Raw genomic sequence first — 21782 nt, forward strand, 5'->3', positions numbered from 1 at the left:
AGCTGTAGAATCTATTTAATTATTGATGCTGCAATGGGTAAGGAAAATATTAAATTATTTACTTTCCAAGAACCAATCAAAAAAGACTTGCTTCATTGACTGGGCCGATTTCCCAGAAAATTCATTTCAAATTCTCTCGTTCGAGATGTGCAACCCCTCCCCCCTCCCTCTCACTCCACTTCCACAACCCAGTATCCCCTTGCAACAGCATAACCTTGAACTCAATACGAGGACCTTAATGGGAGCCTTGTTAGTAATATATTGAAAACGGTATGCCAGCGGACACAAACGCCTCACTCTTGATGTCACACGTTAAAGAATCAAAACAATCTTAATATGCTGGGTATTTCTGAGCTGCAGCCTGAAATTGTCAAGCACATTACAATCAGCAAAAGTTCTTGACCAAACAACAACGTAACTCTGAGTGACCTGAGCTAATTCTTGCTCAACAGCAGTCCGACATTGTGGCCTTAAGGCACACTGCTGCACCATGGCAGAATGATACATTGTGCATTACCAGGAAACTCTCTGGTATCCGGCACCGACGGGACCAGGATGGTGCCAGTTGATTAAAAATTCCGGATGACGGAGAGGGTTATCTACCGAGGCTATTTTTAACCAACAAAGAGTCAGACTCCTGTTATTGAGGAGTTCGGACTTCTGACAGTGCCAAGAAGCCGAGTAGTGACAGTTTGGAGAACTACCCCCACTGACTAACTCGGCCACATTTCCAGTTATTGAGGTGTCTTCGGAGTATGAATTTTGCCGGTTAATAGAGAATTTCGGATATTTAGGTGCCGTTTAAACGAGAGTTTCCTGTATATGGTATAATACACTTGCCATTCTAAAAAAGTGTATCATCCAACATGGCATGAACAACATCATGGCAGATCTACAATATACTTCTATATTAAAAAGCCATGTGTATGGTATGCATATGATAAAAATAGTTCCAAGAAAGAAAGCCAGTCACTCCCAGTTCACAGAGAAACTGCTCCACACACAGAAATACCTTCCAATTGACTTCAGGAGCCACACTTTATATAAAAACGCCAGTGTGACCTCTAAGGCTGCACTATCCATGTATTAAGCCAGGAAGGTACAACAACCACGCCTCATAGGCTTAAAGGATGCATCAAGTTACACACAGCAGCACTTTAGCAGCAGATTAATAGTTTGAGCAAACACATTTTTAAAAAGTTCAAATCTGTGTTATATTAAAAACCTGTGTCATATTTTACCCAGTTTTCTCCTCTTCTCTCCTGAAGGCACTGATTCTTGCTGGAATACATGTCTATGAGTGCCAGCCACCCTCCAGCACCTCAACCTGGCCAATCTTCATGTATAAACCCAGACAGTGATTGCCATGATGCTAGTCAACCAGCCGAGGGCATCACAGCTGAGTCTGATGTGGCCTCACCTCATACATGTCCAGCAGGGGTAACTGGACAGCGGTCGGGAGCAGCAACCCTGGCTGATTTTCTACTCCCTAACCCAGGGCACTGAACCCAATTGTAAGGGCCCCTACCGCCATTCAAGGGCAGATGGTCTATCTCAGTACACCCTGGAACTTCCCTAGTCTGTATGACTGAGCACAGCAGGTGCAGTGCGATTGGCACTTGGCTGTCTCACTTTAAACTAAGTGAGACATTGAGAGCATTCAGTGTATTTAACTTGAATCTACAGAATTGTTATCCTTTTGCTGGCTGAAGCTCTGGAAAATCGATTTGAATCCACAGTAAGAATGTGTGGCGAGCAGGCTAAGGGTTAACAGCTTGGAGTTATTTTTACCTGACCAACAACTCCCCATGTCATCTGACGAGGAATTCCCCACCCCTATCAATCAGGTGCCAACACAGAACAAAACAACAAGACTTTGGAGAGGTAAAACAAATATTCTGATTACATTACAGATGAACTTTGTTATCAGATGTTTTTAACCTTGACATTTACTCTGGGGAGAAGAAGAAATGATACAGGATGAACTCTGCAGCCACGTTTATTTAAATTTATATAGAATTAAGGACTCAGCGTTTTTTTTAGTCAGCCGGGTTTATGACAGATGTATAAACTCATCCCCCATGTTTGAGTCTCAAACCCAAAGGACTGAGAAACCCACACAGGCAGAGCTTGCGTTTGGCTGATATGGAGTGCAGCTTTTACCCCTATAAGAAGACATCCCATCTACCTAAGCCCAAAGTGCTTAGGAACAGGTTGACAAAAATTAAGGTTTAGGAACCTCCAATTGTGTGCAGGAGGGCTGGACTTAAACCAAATAAAACTGCATAGCCATCCAGTACTGAGCGCTGGTAAGTTTCCACTGCTTGTCTATCTGTTATCTGTTAAATCATTGGAGAATTACTAGTAACTGAGTCAGAAGAATCCTAGACACCAGAGACAGGTTCTGCCAATCAGCCTGTCGGTCAGCAGTGATCAGGAGTTATGTGGACCTGCCTAATGTGCAGGATGACTCCATAATTCAGAAGAATAAGGAGCCGTGCCAATGTCCTGGCTATCATTCCTCTCTCATCTAATACCACCCAAAAACAGATTAACTGGTTAATTATCTCATTGTTTGTAGGCTCTTACTATGCACAAGGTGCCTGCCATGTTACCTACATAATAAGTGACTGCACTTTAAAAACATTCATTAGTTATAAAGCGCTTTGGAAGGTGTGATGTGGTGCAATATAAATACAAGTCTATTAACAATAGGTTTATTGGTGAATAGTGTACACAGCACATATAAAATCAGTTCCATTCTCTTTGTTGATGTAAAGGTCACAGAACAAAGTGTTGCAGCATTTACAAAGCATACAAAGGAAGCAAGGGTAGAAATAGCAGAACCATTGGTCACAATCTTTCAATCCTCATTGGATACAGGAGTAGTGCCGGCGGACTGGAGGGTTGCTGATGTTCTAAAGGGGAGAGGGATAAACCAGGAAACTGCAGGCCAGTCAGCCTAACATTGGTGGTGGGGGAAGTTATTGGAAACCATTATCAGGGACAAAATAAACTTCCATTTGGAAAGGCATGGGTTAATCAAGGAGAGCCAGCATGGATTTGTTGAAGGTAAATCATGTCTGACTAACTTTATTGAATTCTTTGATGAGGTAACAGAGAAGGTTGATCAAGGTAGTGCAGTAGATGTTGTATATATGGACTTTCGGAAGGCATTTGACAAAGTGCCACACAGGAGGCTGGTTAAGATGATGGAAGCCCATGGTATTAAGGGGAAAATGGCAGTATGGATACAAAATTGGCTCAGTGACAGGAAACAAAGAGTGGTGGATGGATATTCCTCAGACTGGGAGGTGGTTTACAGTGGTGTTTCCCAAGGGTCAGTTTTGGGTCCATTACTCTTTGCAATTTTTATAAACGACCTAGGTTCGGGTGTAGGGAGCAGCATTATAAAATTTGCAGATGATACAAAACTTGGCAAAGTAGTAGATCATGATGAGGATAGTGATAAGCTTCAGGATAACTTAGAGAGGATGGTGAAACGAGCAGAAGCATGGCAGGTGGAGTTCAATGCAGAGAAGTGTGAAGTGATGCACTTTGAGAAGACTAATATGGAAAGACAGCAGAATATAAATTGCACGATTTTGATAAGTGTAGATGAACAGAGAGACCTTGGTGTTCATATACACAAATCCTTAAAGGTGGCAGGGCAAGTTGATAAGGTGGTTAAAAAGCATATAGTTACTTGGGTTTATAAATAGAGGAATAGAATATAAAAGCAAATAGTTCATGGCAACACTTTATAAATCACTGATTAGGCCTCAGCTGGAGAACTGTGGACAATTCTGGCCACCGCACTTCAGGAAAGATGTAAAGGCCTTAGAAAGGGTACAGAGCAGGTTTACCAGGATGTTACCAGGGATGCAGGACTTCAGTTATGAGGAGAGGTTGGAAAAGTTAGGACTGTTCTCCGTTCCCTAGCCACTGACTCCATCCCTCTCCCTAACATCTGTCTGAGGCTGAACCCCACTGTTCGCAACATTGGTGTCATATTTGACCCTGAAATGAGCTTCCGACCACATATCCGTGGCATAAAATAGACCGTCTATTTCCACCGCCATAACATCGCCCGTCTCCGCCCTTGCCTCAGCTCATCCGCTGCTGAAACCCTCATCCATGCCTTTGTTACCTCTAGACTTGACTATTCCAACGCACTCCTGACTGGCCTCCCACATTCGACCCTACATAAACATGAGGTGATCCATAACTCGCCTGCCCGTGTCCTAACTCGCACCAAGTCCCGTTCACCCATCACCCCTGTGCTCGCTGACCTACATTGGCTCCTGGTTAAGCAACGCCTCAATTTCAAAATTCACATCCTTGTTTTCACATCCCTCCATGGCCTCACCCCTCCCTATCTCTGTAATCTCCTTCAACCCCACAACCCCCCCGAGATATCTGCGCTCCTCTAATTCTGCCCTCTTGAGCATCCCTGATTATAATCACTCAACCACTGGTGGCCGTGCCTTCTGTTGCCTAGGCCCTAAGCTCTGGAATTCCCTGCCTAAACCTCTCCGCCTCGCTACCTCTCTTTCCTCCTTTAAGACGCTCCTTAAAACCTACCTCTTTGACCAAGCTTTTGGTCACCTGCCCTAATTTCTCCATATGTGGCTCTGTGTCAAATTTTTTGTCTTTTAATACTCCTGTGAAGCGCCTTGGGACGTTTTACTATTTTAAAGGTGCTATATGAATACAAGTTGTTGTTGTTGAAACAGAATAGGTTAGGAGGTGACCTACTAAAGGTTTACAAGATGATGAGAGGTTTTGATAGAGTAGAGAAAAATGATTCCCTCTGGTGAGTGGGCCAATAACTAGAGGTTATGGAATCAAAATCATTGGAAAAGAACTGGAGGGGAGATGAGGAGAATTTTTTTCACTCAGTGTTATTGGGAACTGGAACGCTCTACCTGAAAAGGTGGTGGAAGCTGATTCCATAAATAATTTTATAAGGGAGTTGGACAGGCCCTATAGGATGAGGAACTCACAGGGTTACGGACAAAAAGCAGGGATGTGGGACTAAGCATGATGGCTCTTTCAAAGAGCCGGCACAGGCACGACGGGCCGAATGGCCTCCTTCAGTGCTGTAAGTTTCAATGAGTCTATGATATATGCTGTAAATTCTTATATAACTCGTTGTTCAGTCCCATCAGTAAATATGTGTGTAAGGACCAACTCGACTGTGTCAGAGACCGTTCTCTGTAACAATGTTAAATGGAGGCACCTTGTGTGTACAGCGACAGAGGGGAGGGTGGAGATCTGCTGCGGCCACTGTAGTGATATTATAAACATTTTCATGACGATTTCCACTGGTCAGTATTTCTAGCGAAATCGTAAATGCAGAACATGAAACGATGTCCCCACACGTAGTGACCACAGCAAACTTCTCCCAAGAGCCATAAACTGAACCAACAACAAAAAACGCACACTGACCCCTGCTACCGTGGCTCCTCACACCAACAGCTACTGGGATTCCTTACACTGACCCTTGTTACTGGGACGCCTTACACTGACCCCTGCTACTGAGACTCCTTACACTGACCCCTGCTACTGAGACTCCTTACACTGACCCCTGCTACTGGGACTCCTTACACTGACCCCTGCTACTGGGACTCCTTACACTGACCCCTGCTACTGGGACTCCTTACACTGACCCCTGCTACTGGGACTCCTTACACTGACAGCTCCTACTGGGATTCTTTACACTGATAGCTCCTGCTGGGATTCCTTACACTGACCCCTCCTACTGGGACTCCTTACACCAACCCCTCCTACTGGGACTCCTTACACCGACAGCTCCTACTGGGATTCCTTACACTGGCCCCTCCTGCTGGGAGTTCTTACACTGACCCCTCCTACTGGGACTCCTTACACCGACCCCTGCTACTGGGATTCCTTACACTGACCCCTCCTACTGGGATTCCTTACACTGACCCCTCCTACTGGGACTCCTTACACCGACCCCTGCTACTGGGATTCCTTACTCTGACCCCTGCTACGGGGATTTCTTACACCGACCCCTGCTACGGGGATTCCTTACACTGACCCCTGCTACTGGGATTCCTTACACTGACCCCTGCTACTGGGATTCCTTACACTGACCCCTGCTACTGGGATTCCTTACACCGACCCCTGCTACTGGGATTCCTTACACCGACCCCTGCTACGGGGATTCCTTACACTGACCCCTGCTACTGGGATTTCTTACACCGACCCCTGCTACTGGGATTCCTTACACTGACCCCTGCTACTGGGATTTCTTACACCGACCCCTGCTACTGGGATTCCTTACTCTGACCCCTGCTACTGGGATTTCTTACACCGACCCCTGCTACTGGGATTCCTTACACCGACCCCTGCTATGGGGATTCCTTACACTGACCCCTGCTACTGGGATTTCTTACACCGACCCCTGCTACTGGGATTCCTTACTCTGACCCCTGCTACTGGGATTTCTTACACCGACCCCTGCTACTGGGATTCCTTACACCGACCCCTGCTACTGGGATTCCTTACACTGACCCCTGCTACTGGGATTCCTTACACCGACCCCTGCTACTGGGATTCCTTACACCGACCCCTGCTACGGGGATTCCTTACATCGACCTCTGCTACCGTGGCCCCTCGCACCGACAGCTTCTACTGGGGGCTCCTTACATTGATTGCTGCTCACACCGATTGCTGCTACTGGGGCCCCTTGCACTAACTACTGCTACTGGGGTTGCTGGATTCTATATAATTGAACAAAAGGAGCTAAACTAATAAAAATAAAGGAGGTGATTAATGAACGGCACCTCCCTCAGTCCTCCCTTCCTCCTACAATCTTCAGACTATTAAAAAAAACTTTGCGCCGTCAAACCACTATCCTTTGGTTTACTTCATCTCTCCTACTCAACAACTTACATTCCTACAGCTCTCAAAGACAGATGTCTCAGAGTACATTGTAGGATGGAGAGAGAAAATGGATAGGGTCACCAAGAATATAAAAAGGGAAAAACAGGAAATGGAAAATGAGAGGGTCAAAGAGAAGAAAGAAAAAAGACAGACTTGCATTTATATAGCACCTTTCATGACCTCAGGATGTCCCAATGCGCTTTACAGCCAATGAAGTACTTCTGAAGTACAGCCACTGTTGTAATGTAGGAAATACAGCAGCCAATTTGCGCACAGCAAGCTCCCACAAACAACAATGTGATAATGACCAGATAATCTGTTTTTAGTGATGTTGATTGAGGGATAAATATTGGCCTGGACACCAGGGATAACTCCCCTGCTCTTCTTCAAAATAGTGCCATGGGATCTTTTATGTCCACCTGAGAGAGCAGACGGGGCCTCGGTTTAATGTTTCATCTGAAAGACGGCACCTCCAACAGTGTGGCACTCCCTCAGCACTGCACTGGAGTGTCAGCCTAGCTTTATGTGCTCAAGTCTCTGGAGTGGGACTTGAACCCACAACCTTCTGACTCTAGTTTCTGGGAGGCTGCTGAAAGCAGGGAAGGAGGTGGCAAGGTGGATAAATTCAGCGAGGGGCTTCCATAGGGTAGCTGAAAGAGTGGCCACTGATGGTGCAAACCTAATGTCCTACACTAAGGTCACTGGGCATTCTCCTGGGTTCTTCAATTAAAAAAAGTGTATTAGGACAGTTTAGAAGAAATAATAATTTCCAAAACTTACCAGTACACTGGAAAGCTGATCAATCCCACTAACTAACCAGGGCAGTGTATCCTCTCTACTGTCCCCTCAGGGTTCATGATCACACCAGCATCCTTCAAATGAATGAATCTCATCACTGTTCCTCAGTACTTGACAGGTGATCACAGGAGTCAGATGTAGATCTAAAACTCACTGATTCAATTGTGTCTCCAATTGCCCCTGCTAACCCTGAACAACGAGCAAAATGCCCAAGGTATTGGGCAAAACAGCAGATCGGACAGGGAATGAGAATTGGGAACTCACTAGGAGAGGTGACCAATGGTGTGGTTAAAGAGTTAGGTTTTGAGGCTTTTGGAAGCGGGGAGAGATGGGGCCAAGAGGCGGGAGGTTTAGCGAGAGTGCTCCAGAGTGCCCAGCCATGTAATGGCCGATGGCTCTGGGTGAAATGGAGGACTTGGGCTGGGGGAGACTGTAGAGGCTGTTTGCACTGATGGCATGGAGGGATTTGTAAAGGAAGATGAGGATTTTGAAATCAATGTATTGGAAGATGGCGAGGACGAGGTGTTGGAGTGGGACTTTGCTGGCTCACTTGGGAGTTTTTGCACTAAGATGGGCGGGATTTAGGAACCTGTTAATATTTTTCTTTCAGAAACCACTAAAACGGGGCATGAAATAGTTTTGTTTTGCAAGTGCTTATAAACCCTCCGCGTTACATTTATAAACACCACAGCAGCGGGCACAATTCACGTTGACGCCGTCATTTCAAAGGTTCTTTCACTCGTGGAAGTCAAAAAGTGCAAGATTAAATGATGTGGAAGGGCGTGTTTTAAATGTGCTCCAGTTCAGATCATACCATCTGACTACAGTTAACAAAGGGAGGCTGTGCAAAATCTTCACTTACCGGGCCGTAAACTGTAATTAAGGGTCAGCAAGATTATAAAGAGCAATGTTCAAGCCTTTGATAACAGGCCTTTAAATACGAACGACAAGGTTATAGTCTGAAGATCGTGGCAGGCTCGGGTATGGATTCTGTTGACACTGACTGTGCAGTTTTGTTGAATTTCTGCTCAGATTCTTTGCCAACAGCAGCTGCCAGGCGACATCTCCACGCGAAGTGAATATCAATTACACGAAAGCCGAACAATCGCAAACTAATCCCACTCTCGCCAAAGCTGGTTTGAAATGTGACCTATTTTTGATACATCTCACTGTGGGGTGAATAAATAAACAGGTTCCCCGATGTTTAGCTCGGTTTGCAATCTCTCTAAATCCTACCGGGATTCTTGGTTTTTATGGGATGGATGGAATCTTCCAATATAAGAATCCTGGAAACCCATGTCATAAATAGAGAATTCGACGTATTCATTCACTGGTGAACCCATGTGTTGATATTATTATTGACAAGCTTTGCTTAACGGTGTCAACTCTGCAAGTTTATGCAGAAATACCAAGGGCAACATGACAGGAAAAACTATTCCAAGTGTTACAGCAACACAAACCATTGCGTTTAACACAAGCAGACAGGGACTCACCAGATAGGCCGGGCTGCCCACCACCGCGCCCAGGGCTCCGGCAGCTGCCCCGGCCGCGATGCTGCAGGTGGGACTGACCCTGCCGCTCTGGTCCCGGGTGAAGCCCAGCGCCTCCAGCTGCGAGTAGGCACCGAGCCGGACCCCGTTCATCAGCGCCTGGTAGAGGATGGCGGCCGCCAGGCCCTTCTGCAGCCCGAGCAGCCCGTCCTCCCGGCCGATCAGCGCCAGGGCATGGAAGGCGTTGCGGTAGAGCCGAGGGTACGAGCCCCGGGCGCGGAGCTCGCCCTGCAGCTGCATCCGAGTCTTCACCACCTCCAACGGGTTGGTCAACACGCAGGCACCGGCCGCCGCCGCGCCGCCCAGCGCGAAATCCACAGCTTGCCTGTGCCCTTGCATCGCCTGGTGGGTGGCCGGGGCCGGGGCTGGAGGGGAGACGATGCTCCGACGATCAGATGGAACCCTGGAACACGTCCATCACCACTCGCCACGCCCATTGCATCACACCCCCGCAGGTTTAAACCAATGGGAGCCCGCGGCTGCACCGCACCTCCGTATAAGTCACGCCCACTGCTATTACACAGGGGTCTTATAGGAAGACGTGGATTTTTTTTATTGCCCATTCCTAAGTGCCCATGAAAAGCCTTCTTGAACTGCTGCAGTTTTTCCGAGCAGATAACTGAGTGGCTTGCTAAGCCATTTCAGAGGGCAGTTAAGAGTCAACCACATTGTTATGGGTCTGGAGTCACATCTAGGCCAGACCAGGTAAGGACGGCAGATTTCCTTCCCTAAAGGACATTTACATAGCACCTTTACATACCAAAATAACAAAAACAGATTATCTGGTCATTATCACATTGCTGTTTGTGGGACCTTGCTGTGTGCAAATTGGCTGCCGCGTTTCCCACGTTACAAGTGACTGCACTTAAAGTACTCCATTGGCTGTAAAGCGCCAAGCGGTGGTCGTGAAAGGCATTATATAAATGTAAGCCCGTGCAAGCGCAGGAGATGCAACACCTGCCCTTATACCTCCCCCCTTCCCACCGTTCAGGGCTCCAAACACCCCTTCCAGGTAAAACAGCGATTTACTTGTACTTCTTGCAATTTAGTATACTGTATTCGCTGCTCACGATGTGGTCTCCTCTACATTGGGGAGACCAAACGCAGATTGGGTGACCGCTTTGCGGAACACCTCCGTTCAGTCCATAAGGGTGACCCCGAGCTTCCGGTCGCCTGTCATTTCAATTCACCGCTCCATTCCCACTCAGACCTCACTGTCCGCGGCCTCTTGCATTGTTCCACGGAAGCTCAGTGTAAGCTCGAGGAACAACACCTCATCTTCCGATTAGGCACTTTACAGCCTTCTGGACTCAACATCGAGTTCAACAACTTCAGATCATAACCTCGGCCCCTATTATTTTTTATCCACACCTTTAGTTTGTGCCTTTTCCTTTTTTTCTCTCCCACATGGCAGCTGTCTCTCATTCTGCCAGCGCATTTCACACTTCATCCAGAGCCATCCTTTGTCTCTTTACCTGTCCTATTACTATCATGTTTCGTCTTGAATATCTCTTAGTGTCTCTTCACCTCCCAGACCTTCCCTTTTGTTCTTTCATCCCCTCCCCCATTTCCCAGCCCCCAAACTGGCCTTTTAATCGGTTTCATTTCCTGCCTTTTTTTCCCCCTCAGTTCTGAAGGGTTTCGAGCTGAAACGTTAACTCTGTTTCGCTCTCCACCGATGTTGCCTGGCCTGCTGAGTTTTTCCAACGTTTTCTGTTGTTATTTCGGATTTCCAGCATCCGCAGTATTTTGCTATCATATATAAATGCAAGTTTGTCTTTAACATAAGTACAGGACAGGAACCAGACAAAAATTGGCACCAAGCTAAAGGAGATATTTAAGTGGGGTGACAAAGCTTGTTGAAGAGGTAGGTTTAAAGACAGGTCTATAAAAGGAGCAGAGCAAAGTGGAGGTTGAGAAAGGGAATTCCGTGGTATCGGGCCGAGAAGGCAGTAAGTACGTCTGCCAATGGTGGAGTGAAAGGAGTGTGGAGGCCAGAGTTGGAGAAACGCAGAGTTCTCAGAATTGTAGGAGTGGAAGAGATCAGGGATAGAGAGGGGCAAGACTACAAAGGGATTTGAACACAAGGTTGAGAATTTTAAATTTGAAGTGTATATGGACCGGGAGCTAATGTAGGTCAGCAAGCACAGGGCTGATGGATAAATGGGAGCTGGTGCAGGTTAAGATACAGGCAGCAGAGGTTTGGATAAGCTGAAGTTTATGGAGAGAGGTTGGCGACACAGTAGGACATCGAGGTTGCAGAAGTCCACAGGTACCGGTTCCTCTTCCTATGTGTGTAGAGAGTGTCTGTGCCCAGCCAAATCCTGGCATCACTAGTCACCAGAGGGGGTTATGGAGCAGGAAGTCTGGCCAAGTTTTCCCCTTCCTAATGCAGGGACGCTGAGACTTATTGTAGACGGAGTTGCTGCCCTTCTTGAGATCAGCACAGATCCAAGATTGAACTTCAGACCCCCTGGACCCATATACCTCACTACAATAGGGGGAAATGCCTTTAAGGAGACGACCACCCAGAAACTAAATTCCACATACATTTCATCCATATTTCAGTAAGCCATAAAACAGCTCTACCAGGATCCAAATTTCATGCAAAAAGGCTTCACCTTCCAACATCTATTATAGATTTAACAAGAAAATATATTTTGTTATAAATCTTGAAACAATAAAATTATAAAATCAGAGAAGTCATGGTTTTGAAAGGGTGTCGGTCTAAGAAGAATACACAAGGCGAATAAAGACATTCTGTGCTGGTTAAACGTTAATCCCTAGTGCCCAACATCACCCTAACATCTGAAATAACAGAGAATGCTGGAAACACTCAGCCGGTCAGGCAGCATCAAGGAGAGAGAAAGTTAACATTTCAGGTCAAGGACCCTTCGTCAAAACTGGAAAAGGTTAAAGGGGAGATTTTTAAGCTTCTTTGAAACAGATACACACAGGGCTCTTGGGGAACTGGAAATGTAAAGGACTTAATTCCACTAAAAGGGAGCAAAACAAGTCTCGACCAATTGGAGCTCCGACAACTTACTAAAACATCCCAAGGCGCTTCACAGGAGTGTTAAAACAAAATTTGATACTGAACCACATAAGGAGATATTAGGACAGATGACCAAAAGCTTGGTCAAAGAGGTAGGTTTTAAGGAGCGTCTTAAAAAGGAGGGAAAGAGGCCGAGAGGGAATTCCAGAGTTTAGGGCCCAGGCAGCTGAAGGCATGGCTGCCAATGGTGGAGCGATTAAAATGGGGGCTGCTCAAGAGACAAGAATTAGAGGAGCGGAGATATCGGAGGGTTGTGGGGCTGGAGGAAATTAGAGATAAGAAGGGGCAAGGCCCAATGTTCCCGCTAAGCTGCGCAGTCATCTGCTAGGTCCCACACAGGCCGCTGGCCAACTTTCACAATGTAGATACCGCACATGCACAAATTTGAATGGGCCGCGCAAGAGCTGTGCCGCTTACGGGGTACATTGGCGAGGCCGTGGAGGGATTTGAAACAAGGATGAGAATTTTAAAATCAAGAATGAGTGGTTATAGTTGGAGGCAGTGGGTGGGGCGAGGCTCAATTTGTCTCTACTGGAACAGAGGTTAATTAAATGAATATCAAATTCCATATTCTAATAATTTGGTGTGAAAACATTTCTTTTAACTTCCTCCTTTCGTCAAGATAATCCCGAATCCAAGTCCTCGTTACCCAATTCACACTATTTACCTTCAACATATCAGAATTTTTATAGCCTCCATTAGATCCCCATGATTCCTAGAAAAAAGGATGCCCCCATCTTTTCAAGCCTTTCATAACTACCCTTTGTGGTATTATTCTAGTGTATCTTCAGTTTTTTCTTTTTTACTATTACAGGCTTTTAAAAAACCCAAGCTTGATGTAATTGATTCTTCAGTTACCCCATCTTCTTAAGTGTATGTCCATGGCTAGTAATTCAATTGTCAACATGGATAGTAGTTCACACTACAGGAGTAAGTGTAGAAATTCACCGGATTTGTTGCAGAATGTCACTCCATAACAAACCACTAGTCCCAATTATGGGCCTAGGTCATATTTATTAAAAATGGTGCCCCAAAATCTTCCCAGTCAGAGTTAATTTGATTCTCACTACATCAAGCCTAATGCATGGAGATTGTTAGGTCTCTGAAAAAAAGCTAAGGAGCAGAACAGAACATTTCTCTGACTACACAGACAAGAAAAAGGAGACAAATACCTTTTTATTAATTCCATTCTATTTACATCAAGTTATTATATACAATAAACACTGCATTTACATTGTGTAAACACAAAACATGCATTGATAAGCATCATCAGTACTGGGGTTCCTAAAGGCTGCAACAACATTAATATACACACCATTAGGTTAGAGTACATTGTACAAGTAGTGATGTTTCTCCTTAAAAACCCTGTAGCATTATTTATGCCTCAACTAAGAATCGAGAGTTGTAACATTCAATATTAGTGATGTATCAATAGACAATCAGCACTAGTCTCATCCAGTCTATCCCGGTTTAACTTCACTACACACCAGTACCAATATTATTGAGTAATACAGCAACAGCAGGAAAACAAAAGTGGAAGAGTTAAAATCTGTAGATCAACAGCAGGAAAACTGAGCCAAGTGAGCCTTGCTTGGCCAGTGCTGGCAGCCAATACTTGCACCCAAATCACTGGAAAAATATACATTTTATATTGTTCACAATTGTTTTGGTGGGTAGGGGCAATTTTGATATATCTATCTGCACCAGTCAGATAGATTGACCTAATAGTTTCAATCAATTTCAGTAAGAAAATGGCTAATTTGTCATGATCAGGGCCACTGTGCTACAGCGACTGAACTTAATTTTCATTACTTAGAATGAGATTTTCAGATATTTTTAAATTGGTGTTTTGGGGATTACATTGTGATTATCTCCAATTTTCTGTAAAAAAATCAATGGTTTTGATCGCAACATTAATCAATCTTTCCCTGCCCTTTCAGACTTCTTGTTTCCATAGTGTAACATTTTCACACCAAGACATTGTGTTTCTCAAGTTACTGTAATTATACTGGGATTGCGGGATCAGACTTTGGGGGAATTTATTGCTACAACCATCACAATCCTACAGCTAAACCAGTAAGAATCTCAATATTGAAAGTTACAGCAAATCATGGATCATATGACCTCTGGTTTGAAGGAGGGATTTTTAAAAATACAAATGTAGATAATGGATTGGATCCAAGGCAGAGTTAAATAGTTTGTTTGATTAAATACAATGGAGTAACTTTTCTATAATTTAACAATTTTTTTGTTGTTGCTGTAAACAGATGATTACATAGCACTCACCTGAAGGTATCACAATGTACCTTTCTTTAGATTGCATACTGAAGGATTCATTACCCAGATGGTGTAAAAGGTTTAATTTCAACACACCTCAAGTCACACACAACTGGAGAATTTGCCAAGGGCAATGGCAAAATATTTTAAATGCTAGCTACATTGAAATATGAAGCCAGTCTGGGTTCAACTTTGCAAGATTATGAACAGTCCCTGATCCAAACTTAGAGTAAAAGACCCTCGCATCAACTGATTAGCTTTGCACTTTAGCGCAGAGCTACCAAGAATAATGGTAACTATCCTGCGAATGGGTTATTGATTACTGTGATCCAATGTGACCACAACCAGAAACACCTGGGAACATGGTGACAGCATCACTTCCTACAGGAAACCAACCACTTCCTTTTTGCAAAACACTTGGGAAATATATTACTAGATTACCTTCATCTTCCCATTGTCTTAAAAAAAAACCCCACCTTACTCTGTAATGCACTGATAATTCAGCTTGGTCAACAGAACTACACAGTCCACATTGGTTCGACATATACTGTGGAGTTCTCTACTTCTAGAATCAGTTAAACTTGGACCTTCAGATCAGAGTCACAAGAAAATCTTACAATGCAAATAAAATTAAATCTCATTTAAAAGATTTAGGTGACGACTGGATTGCACATTTCACTCAATGAGTGCGTTCAGTAACAAATGAGCATGGACCAAGTTGGTAGAGTGTTTACCCCACACACAAACAAAGCTGCACATGGACACTCCCAATGCTACAGTGAAGGACTTGGCCAGCTTGCATTACATACATTTCTTGCAAGATGAAGAGTCTTGTAAAGCAAAAGACTGGAAAAGACATTACAAATTCTCAAACACTACATTGCACAAGTAGTGGTTGGTTGTGTGCAGAGTACAAACTGCACCCTTCATGACCATCTGACCCCAGCCTCAACTAGCCCCACTGTAGAAGATTGCAACCCTGCCACACAATCAGCCTTGCCCACAAGAATCCTAACTGGGCTTCAGCCCCATGGATATGCAAACCAACCCCATACTTGAACCTGGCACATTTTTGATCCAATATTAGTAACATTTTTCCTCTTATTTTTACCTTTACAAAATAATTGCAGACTCCATTTTGAGGTATGTGGTGCATCAATAAGATCAGTAACAGAATACAAGCCTCCTACCCTATTTCACAAATTTCTTATTCAAGCGTCTCCACACTTCAACAATTTGTGTAGTTCCCTCTTCCATTTTTATCTGCCAATCTTTCACCTCCCCTCCTAAAAGAAAAAAGAACTTGCATTTATGTCCTAAGCCTTAGGATGTCCCAAAGAGCTTCATGACCAATTAAGTACTTTTTGAAGTGTAGGTCACTGCTTTTATGCAGGCAAACATGCAGCCAATTTGCACACAGCATGGTCCCACAAACAACAATGAGATAAATGACCAGTTAATCGGTTTTGGTGGCGTTGGTTAAGAATAAGCATTGTTCAGGACACAAGAACTCCCTTGTTTTTCTTCAAAAAAAAAAGTGTCATCCACCTGAACAGACATATGGGGTAGTCATTCAATATCTCATCTGAAAGACAACACCTCTGACAATGCAGCACTCCCTCAGTACTGCACTGGGATGTCAGTGTAGATTAGGTTCTCAAGCCCTGGAGTAGGGCTTAAACCCACAACCTAACTCAGATGTGAAAATGCTACCACTGCACCAAGCTTAATGAAGGCGTTAACTTGTTGAATTCAGTTCCAACTATACCAGTGTGGAGTCATTGCTGGGTACAGTTCCATGGATGCTGCATAGACTTATTGTTGGGTAGATTCCCATGGGTGTGGTTGTAGACTCGTTGCTGGGTACAGTTCCATGGGCAGTGTTTACCCATTTCTGGGTACAACTGCATTGGCACTGGTTGCAGCTGGCACCACACAAATAGACATGACAGTAAACATGAATAGGTTACTAGACTACAGCCAAACCAGATTCTGTCCTCAACCGAGATCTGTTTTCCAGCTCTAATCAGGAGCAATGTTCCCCCTAAGGTGTGCGGCTGCGCACCAAATCAGGAGGTCCTGCGCAGGCCGCTCACTAGCTGCTGCAGCTGGAAGGTACCGCGCAAATTTAAAGGGACCGCGTAGTTGGAGACCGCAAATTAGAGGGAACATTGGTCAGGAGCAGAAACCTCAGTGGATTTTTCCCTAATCCTATCACGCTGAAGCAAACTCTAGCACCCCTACTGCCATCCCAGCAGAAACCAGCGATTGAACCTGGGATTCTCCCGATCTGTATGGCTCAGCTACTCAATGGTTAAACCTGCTGAACCACTGGGTGGGGTAGGTGAAGACTGACATTCAGCTTTCAATATCTTACAGCCAGAATAAAATCCAAATCTAAACTTTACATTTGGGATGTCGAGGTTCACAGCAGTTAGTAAGAGTCCTTTGAGGGAATCTAGTAATAAAACATCAAGAGAAGCTGGGGTTTGCTAAAACTATAGCGAGTCCTGTATCTGAATCAGATCCCAATCCCCTCAAGCACATGCAAAAAACAAGCCACCCAGCACCACTGTCCCATCCCACTTTAATTTATTTCCGATCACCAACGTCCTTCATTTTGATGAATATGAAATGAACAGCTGAAAGTAAACTAGCAACAGATTCAAGTTCCCATCTGTTTGCAAAATATAGTGTCAACTACAGGACTTGAGTGAGCATTTTTGCTACTCTGATGTTAAATGCAACATTTACAGAAGACATTGATTATTAGAGCAGACACTGATTATTACAGCGGGTCATTATTTTGGTCTCAACCCATCGCTGCTCAGTTCCTGCAGTGTAACATTAGGGTTTACAAAGATTGTGCAATCCACAGTTCCTTAAAACAAGGTAACAAAGAGTGTTTAATTTTACAAACCTCCATGTGATGCACAGATTCAGTACTCATATCAGAGGCTCACCAGAATGCTGTAATATTTCTGCATTGGAAGGCTTCTGGAAGACTTACGGTCCAGTGTTAACATGCAACTAACAGTCTGAAGCCCTTCCATACTTTGTGTTGGTGCGTTCAAAACTACAACTGTGACTGGCCTCGGTGGAACACATCCAGTTATCAATCCAAAAGTTTTTTTTTGCCTTTACTCTAGTTGTTTTGGGTTTGTTGTACTTAATGCCCATTTGCTGTTGCTTTGTGGTATTTAGTGATTAGCTGGTATGTAAAATATGACTTTGTCCTTACAACATAAACACAGCACCAGAGGGAAAAGGCAACCCAGACACACACTACATAGTTCAAATACCTGCCCAGATAGGACACAGCTCTGTTTGTCATGGCCAAAGAAGGTCGATTGTACATGATCAGATCCAGTCCAGCAGGACGTCAGTAAACTGTTAAGGTGGGGGTTGCAGTTTTTGTGCTGTGAATGGTGCACACCATCCAGCAATACAATTCTACATTCTGCCCTTCCAGACCTGGGGAGTGTCTGGAGAAAGCACTTTGAGCTGGGTGAAGTACTGGTGGTCGTCAGTGGGAATAAGTTAAGGTGATGAATTAATGGAGTCACAAGAACAAATAGATACAATGAGGAAGGTCATTCAACCTATCCTACTTGCCCATCCAAAAAAAATCAGCCCCTCCATCACACAATCCAGGGATATTGCCCTACTATTCAACATGTTCATGCATATTGGCTGAAGTGCTTGCATTTTAAATAGCTGTGTTTTGGTTTAAAAAGGTAGCCCTGCACTATGCACACCTTAGGATATCTGCGATTATAAATATTCTGTGTCATGGCACCACCCCCCCCTCCCCAAACCCGTGCAACTCTGCACTTTTATGGGCAGAAAACAGTGGGATTACGCCTCTGCAGTTTGACCGGAGCTGATCAGAGCCTAATCAATACACCAATAATCAATCATTGGGTTTAAGCGGTTCTGCAAAAAGTATTACAAGTGTTAAATATTTCTCAATTATCTTAAGGGGTGTCATTAATGCTTCATTTACACATGGGGAGGGGGAAAAGACAGACGAAGTTTGGAGAGAAGATTTGGTGACTTTAAAGAAAATTACTACTAGTTTTTTTTCCAATTCTCCTGTCCTGCAAGTGCTGATTCTTGCTGGGGGTACAGGTCCCCATGGGCACCGACTCTTGCTGGGGGTACAGGTCCCCATGGGCACAGGTCCCCATGGGCACCGACTCTTGCCGGGGGTACAGGTCCCCATGGGCACAGGTCCCCATGGGCACAGACTCCTGCTGGGGTACAGGTCCCCATGGGCACAGGTCCCCATGGGCACAGACTCCTGCTGGGGTACAGATCCCCATGGGGCACCGACTCTTGCCGGGGGTACAGGTCCCCATGGGGCACCGACTCTTGCCGGGGGTACAGGTCCCCATGGGGCACCGACTCTTGCCGGGGGTACAGGTCCCCATGGGGCACCGACTCTTGCCGGGGGTACAGGTCCCCATGGGCACAGGTCCCCATGGGCACAGACTCCTGCTGGGGTACAGGTCCCCATGGGCACAGGTCCCCATGGGCACAGACTCCTGCTGGGGTACAGATCCCCATGGGGCACCGACTCTTGCCGGGGGTACAGGTCCCCATGGGGCACCGACTCTTGCCGGGGGTACAGGTCCCCATGGGGCACCGACTCTTGCCGGGGGTACAGGTCCCCATGGGGCACCGACTCTTGCCGGGGGTACAGGTCCCCATGGGCACCGACTCTTGCCGGGGTACAGGTCCCCATGGGCACAGACTCTTGCTGGGGTACAGGTTCCAAGGATGCGGACTCTTGCTGGGGATTGGTTTCCAAGGGCATTAGCTCTTGCTGGAGTATTGGTTCCATGGGAGCCAACTCTGGGTGGGTATGATTGTATAGCCACCAGTAGCTCACTAAGTGGTCAATCATATGATTTTAGTATTTGTGAACTGTCATCAGGGTGTGAAATATAATCCTTAACTACAGAGCAGGTATACAGCTCAGGCAGAAGACTGCACATCATTAGCATGCTGGCACAGAGATGGGTTTCCATTTAACTGCAAAACCCTCATTTATTAACTGCCCAAACCATAAATAGCCCTTACAGATTGCACATTAGTGTACTTAATTTCTCCAGAATCTAGGAACTGCAAATTACAAGAGGAAAAATGGAGGCCGTGTCCACATTCACTGCTGGGTTCGCAGGAACTAGGAATCCTCAGGTGAGATGATGAAGAAGAGGTAGACTACAAAAAGTTAATGCAAAATTGAGACACTGCCACTTGGTGGGTGGGGGGAGGGGGGGCAATGAATACTATACTGTAGTGTATTCAAAGCACATGCTCAAGACACCTAGGGGCAGTAAAAGAATACGAGAGCTTTATATGGTTATACTACATAGATAATAACTGGCAGAGAACAGCACTGAGATTTGCTAGGTCAGCACAGAGGTGGCATTGAATCTGGTCTGTATAGCTTAGTGCTACACCAGTTGGCGCCTTTATCCACGAGGCCATCGGGGAGCCTTCCAGACATGCTGCTGTAAAAGGTTACTGTTCTGAAATGTGGTTCTTGTAAACAGTAGTGCATGCTATTGTGTTATTTGCACACTATTACACTGCCTGCGATCTCAGCAGTGGAGCTGCTTCCAGATTAGAATTACAACTTTAGTTGACTGAACGGTTTTTGCTGGACAGAACTCTGAATTTATGACAGAGGAGTAACAGACTGCAGCATCTACCTCGAGTTACAGATTAACAACCCGTACCTTCCTGCGGCTTCTTACATACAATTTTTCAGATATATACTGGGAAAACCCAGCCCCCTTCAACTGACTGAGTAGTAAAAAGGCTTTCAGTCTGATGTTACCCAGTAACAAATCGGTCACAGTATGTCCAATATCTCATTGTAGATTTGCATTTAAACAGCATCAGCGAGTGTTACCCTCTGTGCTCTTAAAGGAGAGAGTGGTTGCTTCACCAGACCTGAAGACAGGACTCTCAGTCAATAGAATCCCCATCATGAAAACTATCTTGTGCAAGATTCTCCATCTACCAGGAAGGAGATCACAAACTGGGCTATTATAGACACTGACCTCAGGGATGCACACAATCTAAACTTATTTACAGGTTAAACACAAAGAAGTGCCATTGAAAAGTGGCTGATGTGCAGTCAGATCTAAATAGTTTAACTGTATTAATAAAAGCACTCTGTCTCTAAAAATGATTTTCTAAAGTTCTGGAAAGGCCCCATGCTCCACACAGCTGGTTATATCAGATGCTGATACCCAGTCCTTTTAGTTACTGACACCAGGGTCACAACTGCTTCTCCTGCAGGGTCAAGCAAAAAAACCTCACTAAAACCTTCAGATAGGCGTTGGACAACTGGAGCTCAAGGCTGGCGTTCAGAGCCTGGGATGTAACAACATCGACAAGGCCACATTGCTCTATATTAGAAGCACAGGTGTGTCTCCCAACAACACAAGGCAGTGATTCAGAGAGCTGGGTTTCCCAGCCTCCCTCGGTCTTTGTACACTATTCCTCTTGCTTCTCCCAAGAGAAAAGTAATCGGTTTGGTCTCTTCATAAAAATTTTTTTTTTTTTTTTTTTTTTTTTTTTTTTTAAACAGGAGACACACATGCAGTTAGAACAGAAGCTCAGAGGGATGGGAGATTCATTGAATATGTTTTAGTGGAGCAGCGAGAAACAGTCGTATGAGAATGCAGATGTTTTACAATCTGGAGTAGGGGAGTGTCACGCCGGTTACCTAGTTCAATAGGCAGGTTTTTATTCAAGATCTCTTCCGTTCCATTCCCTTTCCAATTATTGACATTGTTGAGGCATTCCCAAGACATGTGGGTGGTCTTCGGGAGTTTGTTGTTTTGTACATTTGGATTGGTGCCAATTCCTTTACACTCCTGTGTGACAGTGTTCCTTTCTACACCTCCAGTAACATTGTGCATTGAGTCACACGCAACATCCAGAGAGACAGCAAGTGATGTCTGCAGCATTCTCACACCATATGTCCAGGGTTCCAAGGTGTTCAACACCACGGATCACGCTCAGCGCGTCCTCGGGATAGACTGTCGCTTCGCTGCCACATGGTCCGAATAAGCAGGACTGCATCGTCGCATTTCTTCTGAATGGAGGGGTCCTGAAGCGGTTTCTGAGGCAGGTCCACCTGAACGAGAGAGTCAGCATAAGTCAGAGTG

General features: G+C 45.1%; 2 protein-coding genes across 7 annotated transcripts in view; both read right to left on the reverse strand.

Annotated features, from left to right (window-relative positions):
• Positions 1–9686, reverse strand: part of LOC147100588 (solute carrier family 25 member 35-like) — a 35316-nt gene extending 25630 nt beyond the window's left edge. Inside the window, exon 1 of the mRNA XM_085966994.1 lies at positions 9204–9686. Within this exon, the coding sequence (XP_085823120.1) occupies positions 9204–9599 (396 nt within the window). The 5' untranslated portion in view covers positions 9600–9686. The remainder of the gene's footprint in view (positions 1–9203) is intronic.
• A 3787-nt stretch (positions 9687–13473) lies between these two features.
• The window catches only part of plekhm2 (pleckstrin homology and RUN domain containing M2), a 66064-nt gene continuing 57755 nt past the window's right edge, over positions 13474–21782 (reverse strand). For all 6 annotated transcript variants that reach the window (XM_085966998.1, XM_085966996.1, XM_085967001.1 and 3 more), the window contains one exon: positions 13474–21751. In XM_085966998.1, coding sequence (XP_085823124.1) covers positions 21614–21751 — 138 coding nt within the window. In that variant the 3' untranslated portion in view covers positions 13474–21613. The remainder of the gene's footprint in view (positions 21752–21782) is intronic.

The sequence above is a fragment of the Somniosus microcephalus genome, chromosome 25 (assembly GCF_052327205.1).
Source record: "Somniosus microcephalus isolate GS21.2 chromosome 25, FLI_Smic_1.0, whole genome shotgun sequence".
NCBI lineage: Eukaryota > Metazoa > Chordata > Chondrichthyes > Squaliformes > Somniosidae > Somniosus > Somniosus microcephalus.